Source organism: Quercus suber, unplaced genomic scaffold, assembly GCF_002906115.3.
Source record: "Quercus suber isolate HL8 unplaced genomic scaffold, Cork oak 2.0 scaffold_1493, whole genome shotgun sequence".
NCBI lineage: Eukaryota > Viridiplantae > Streptophyta > Magnoliopsida > Fagales > Fagaceae > Quercus > Quercus suber.
Genome location: NW_027070865.1, coordinates 3,688 through 6,173, shown reverse-complemented (window position 1 = coordinate 6,173; position 2,486 = coordinate 3,688). Strand labels below are relative to the sequence as shown.

Genomic DNA, 2,486 nt, shown 5'->3' with positions numbered 1-2,486 from the left:
CAACAAAACCATACATCTAATTAAGCATAACTACTTTATTGGGAGAATTAATTATTGTTTTGGTGCAGGATTTTGAATGAATTTGAAACTGAAAGTTAAAGAATTATTCATTGTTTAAAGTTGTACTAAAAACAATTCAAACCAATTTCCGAAAATCTCTACGATTCTCATTCACTAGCTGGACGCCTTTGTTCTGTGACTTATGCCATCCCTTAAATTGTTTGAAGAAAGGCCTATGCCAAAGGTCCCATCACCAAATCTCATCAAGAAGGGGGCTTGGGTTTGGACATGGACAGTAAATTCAACAATATAATTATATGAAAATTCCTGTGCATAGCAGAGTTTGCAACTAGTAAGAATTTATAGAATCGAGCATTTTGTATTCACATGTAATGTATGATCAATGTCAAGTATATGTAAAGAAATAAATGAAAAACCATAAAAAGAATAATTATGAAATGCATCTTACTGATTTTCTTCAATATGTAACTGCACCGTTGGCGGTTTTGTCAAGCAAAACTAGACTCTCAACATAATAACCAACAAAAGTAAAACTAAATCCAATAATCCCAAGATCCTTATTCTTTTGGCTCTCTGGATTCCACGAGACAAGGCTTCCTCCAAACATTTGCAGTACAACCTCACCATTCCTCCTAAAACCTACTGCCCTTTGTATGGGTAATGTTCGATTTTGATGAACTTTCACCCATGATGAGGCAACACCATACTCTTTCATCACCCATATATTGAAAATACATTCATAAGAACCTCTTTGAAACATAGCAATGGAATTTCCATATACAGAAACAGACGAACAATTCTCCGGCAGCAGTATTTCGCGGAAGACCTCGTCCCCCAAATCAAGCACCAAAACAAAATGTACTTCATTTTTTCCATCATTAGTGGTAGTACTCCTTGAAGCAAGCCAATGCAGCGCCCCATTGACAAATGCTTGTTTCTGACGACCATATACAAAACATACAGGAGCACTAAGCATTTTCCATTGACCAGTGGAGAGCGAGTAAACCTCGACCACGGGGGTTTGAGGATTTTGAAAGACAGAACCATCCTCCGTTAACATTAAGCTCACAGCCCTCACCACTTTATAATCATTAGTTTTGGAATCATATCCAAACCCAAGAGACGGTTCGAAATAATTGTGTAAAGTGACATTGGGTGAAGGAAGTTCCACGAACTTTCTACCACAAGGGTTCAGCAGAAAGAATCTATTAATGTCGTGAGTGTTGGAAAGGCAGAGCAGGCCATTGCAAGTACTGACCAAATATAATATTCCACTATCGAAACGCAAGGCAGGATGACAATCAAATCTAGTGTGTTGACCGAAATAAGGATCATCTTCGTTATGCAATGCGCAAACTAGTTCCTTAGTGTGGGGACCGATGAGGAGGAGGTTGTGGTTGTTGGTGGTGGTTGTGTAGGAGTGGTGGAGATGGTTGGAAATAAAAGTGGGGTTTTGGATTAGGGATTTCCAAGTTTTTGAGACAGAGGTACAGATAATTATGGATTTGATAGGTAGACGTAGGAAAATATTGGTTACAATCTCATCAGGTAAATATTCCCATGGAGATCGAAGTATTAAGTTGTAGTTCTTGTTGTTGTTGATGTTGTCTGACATTTTTGGCGCTTCACTTTTACAGAGAAAGAGAAAGAAATTAAGAGGCTATATATGGTTTAGGGTTTAGCGGACTCAAGGTAAATTAGGGTTCGGCTTCCCCCCTTTTCTTTTAATTAAAAAAACTGCCATCATTCACTACCCACGCCACATAATTTTCTAAAGCCCAGCTGAATTCAGCTTTAAACCCCCCAAAAAATATTAATAATAAAAAGAAGAAGGGTACAGGAGAAAATTTTTGGTTTTTTATCTCACCAAAAAAAAAAAAAAAAAACCCATAAATCATATTTTAAAAAATCATAAATAAAATAAAAGGGCAAACCAAATCTAAGAGAGAGAAACTTAAAATATAGTCCTCTCCTACAGTTTTTTTTTTTTTTTTTTTGCCTTAAATTTGTAACAATTTTGTTAGTGGTCACGTTTTCAAAATAATCTGAGAAAATAGCTTCTCGAGTCTCTTACTCGAGTTCACTGTAGCAATTTGAGCCTAAAGATTTGAGTTCTATGTGCTAGCAGAGCTGAGATGGATTTAAAATCCACGTGGAACTCGACTTTTAGACATTCAAGTTCCGTTTCTTCCTTTTCTCGTTTTCTTCCTTCTGTCCTTTTCTTCCTTCGTTCTACCTATTCTTCCTTTTCTCCTGTACCTCACTCACAGATTCATAATATCTTGGCACTGGAGCAAAAACCCAAACCCACAAATTCATAATATCTTGGCACCATAGCAAAAACCCAAACCCAAAAATCACAATCTCAACACCACCGCCACCACTGGCGGTAGCTTCATTTATAAACCTCACACATAACACAAAAGCCAAAGCAATAAAAAGAAGAAGAAAGAAGCATCTGACAG

At 37.0% G+C, this 2,486-nt stretch overlaps 1 protein-coding gene across 1 annotated transcript; it reads right to left on the bottom strand.

The window, feature by feature from the left end:
- Nucleotides 1-298: 298 nt before the first annotated feature.
- LOC111986013 (F-box/kelch-repeat protein At3g06240) lies at nt 299-1,800 on the bottom strand. The gene has a single exon (XM_024017650.2). The coding sequence runs from the start codon at nt 1,634-1,636 to the stop codon at nt 479-481; it is 1,158 nt and encodes a 385-aa protein (XP_023873418.2). The 5' UTR covers nt 1,637-1,800; the 3' UTR covers nt 299-478.
- Between the last annotated feature and the right edge of the window lie 686 nt (nt 1,801-2,486).

Excerpts from the sequence above, each read along its gene's own strand:
- LOC111986013 (XM_024017650.2), bottom strand. The coding sequence starts at position 1,636 with ATGTCAGACAACATCAACAACAACAAGAACTACAACTTAATACTTCGA.